Source organism: Penaeus vannamei, chromosome 27 (assembly GCF_042767895.1).
Source record: "Penaeus vannamei isolate JL-2024 chromosome 27, ASM4276789v1, whole genome shotgun sequence".
NCBI classification, from domain to species: Eukaryota; Metazoa; Arthropoda; class Malacostraca; order Decapoda; family Penaeidae; genus Penaeus; species Penaeus vannamei.
This window is the reverse complement of record NC_091575.1, coordinates 20,611,687-20,614,186: the sequence shown is the minus strand read 5'-3', so window position 1 is coordinate 20,614,186 and position 2,500 is coordinate 20,611,687. Positions and strand designations below refer to the sequence as shown.

Below are 2,500 nucleotides of genomic sequence, written 5' to 3'. Positions count from 1 at the left end.
ATGGATGAAATTATACTCTTCAATTTCCACTTTATATCATTTTAATTGTCTTACCTAGCGCTATTACTAGGAAGACTGAAAAATTATCTCTATTCTGTTCATCCTTGAATATTTAATCTCTCTATATTTAATCGCTCTCGATATCTATCCGTCTATCTCTTCAATTCTCATTTTTTATCACCTCACTTTCAAAGGAAGCATAATTTTTTTAGCGAAAATAAAACAAGTATGCTATTCGTTCCTCATGTTTTGCACCTAAAAGGCTTGTCCTAAAAACGTCAACTTGAATCCACGGATGCTGTGAAAAAGTCGCGCGTTTTCCGCTTGTCAATCACACGCAGCAGAAGATCCGGGGAAAACCTTTTGTTTCTGTCCCTTTGGAGTTTGCTTGTTTCCAGGACCGCAGAGATGTACAGCTGCGATGAGGTGTACAGCTGTGATGAGATGTATAGCTGCGATGAGGTGTACAGCTGCGATGAGATGTACAGCTGCGATGAGATGTACAGCTGCGATGAGATGTACAGCTGCGATGAGATGTACAGCTGCGATGAGATGTACAGCTGCGATGAGATGTACAGCTGCGATGAGATGTACAGCTGCGATGAGATGTACAGCTGCGATGAGATGTACAGCTGCGATGAGATGTACAGCTGCGATATGTACAGCTGCGATATGTACAGCTGCGATGAGATGTACAGCTGCGTTGAGGTGTACAGCTGCGATGAGATGTACAGCTGCGATGAGATGTACAGCTGTGATGAGATGTACAGCTGCGATGAGATGTACAGCTGCAATGAGATGTACAGCTGTGATGAGATGTACAGCTGCGATGAGATGTACAGCTGCGATGAGATGTACAGCTGCGATGAGATGGACAGCTGCGTTGAGATGTACAGCTGCGATGAGATGGACAGCTGCGTTGAGATGTACAGCTGCGATGAGATGGACAGCTGCGATGAGATGTACAGCTGCGATGAGATGTACAGCTGCGATGAGATGTACAGCTGCGTTGAGATGTACAGCTGCGAGGAGATGTACAGCTGCCATGAGATGTACAGCTGCGTTGAGATGTACAGCTGCGATGAGATGGACAACTGCGATGAGATGTACAGCTGCGATGAGATGTACAGCTGCGATGAGATGTACAGCTGCGATGAGATGTACAGCTGCGATGAGATGTACAGCTGCGATGAGATTGAGATGTACAGCTGCGATGAGATGTACAGCTGCGATGAGATTGAGATGTACAGCTGCGATGAGATTGAGATGTACAGCTGCGATGAGATGTACAGCTGCGATGAGATGTACAGCTGCGTTGAGATGTACAGCTGCGATGAGATGTACAGCTGCGATGAGATGTACAGCTGCGTTGAGATGTACAGCTGCGATATATACAGCTGCGATATGTACAGCTGCGATGAGATGTACAGCTGCGTTGAGGTGTACAGCTGCGATGAGATGTACAGCTGCAATGAGATGTACAGCTGTGATGAGATGTACAGCTGCGATGAGATGTACAGCTGCGATGAGATGTACAGCTGCGATGAGATGTACAGCTGCGTTAAGAAGGGAACCATGCACGAGGTAAGTATGGTCGAAGACACGGGGAAAAAAATGTTTTTATACTATTCAATAGGTTCTTATTACATGCACACACACACGCACAGACACAGACACATACACACACGCACGCACACACACACACACACACAAACACAGACACACGCACACACACACACACACATTTAAACAAACACACACGCACACAAACAAAAACATATATACTCACAAGCATACTCACGCAGCACAAATAAAGAAATGAGAGAACATATTAACAGACGAAAAAAAATATATAAAACGTGACGGAAATCTTAAAAAAAGAATAAAAAAAAAAATTAAAATGTGACATAAAACGTTGAATTAACACTGTAGTTGTGGAAAATAATTTACCATTAGTGATAAAACGCCGAGAGCAATTCGAGCGAAAACATATGATCCCTAAGATAAAAAAGTTAAAATACCTGAGATTAGAGATTTTTTTTTAGCGAACATTTGTACTTCATATTGTCAGGGAAAAGCTCTTTGTCTTTTTATATCCTTTTTTCTCGTTTTTCTTACAGAGTATGGATGTGAGAAGGTGTTATACCGGATGCAGTTAAACAAATATAGATAAATGAAGGGAACAGCAAAGAAAATAAAAATATAATCGAAGGGAATATGAATCATGGTGGGACTGAAATAACAAAAAAAAAAAAAAAAAAAAATGTTTAAAGATTTTTACTTTTAATAGCCAGAGAAGCAAAAGGATGGACAGAATAGAGGTAATATATACAAATACAAAATCATCATTAACTACTCTTCAGGCTTCTTAGGTAAGAAAATTATTTCAATAAACTGGAAATTGTTGAGTATTCATCCGTATTGTCTGGTTTTATTATACAATAGGGAATTCGTCCATTTTGTTTCCAGACTAGTTCAGGAACGAAATGAAAAAGAGTTC

The 2,500-nt window shown here is 41.0% G+C and overlaps 1 protein-coding gene across 1 annotated transcript; it reads left to right on the top strand.

The window, feature by feature from the left end:
• The first annotated feature begins 408 nt into the window (after positions 1 to 408).
• On the top strand, positions 409 to 2,159 carry LOC138866858 (low-density lipoprotein receptor 1-like). Its single transcript, XM_070140668.1, has 2 exons — positions 409 to 1,584; positions 2,121 to 2,159. The coding sequence occupies exons 1-2, from the start codon at positions 409 to 411 to the stop codon at positions 2,157 to 2,159; spliced, it is 1,215 nt and encodes a 404-aa protein (XP_069996769.1).
• The last annotated feature ends 341 nt before the right edge of the window (positions 2,160 to 2,500 follow it).

Coding starts and splice junctions, on each gene's coding strand:
- LOC138866858 (XM_070140668.1), top strand. CDS start 409: ATGTACAGCTGCGATGAGGTGTACAGCTGTGATGAGATGTATAGCTGC. Junction 1,585..2,120: donor AGAAGGGAACCATGCACGAG/GTAAGTATGGTC, acceptor TTTTTCTTACAG/AGTATGGATGTGAGAAGGTG.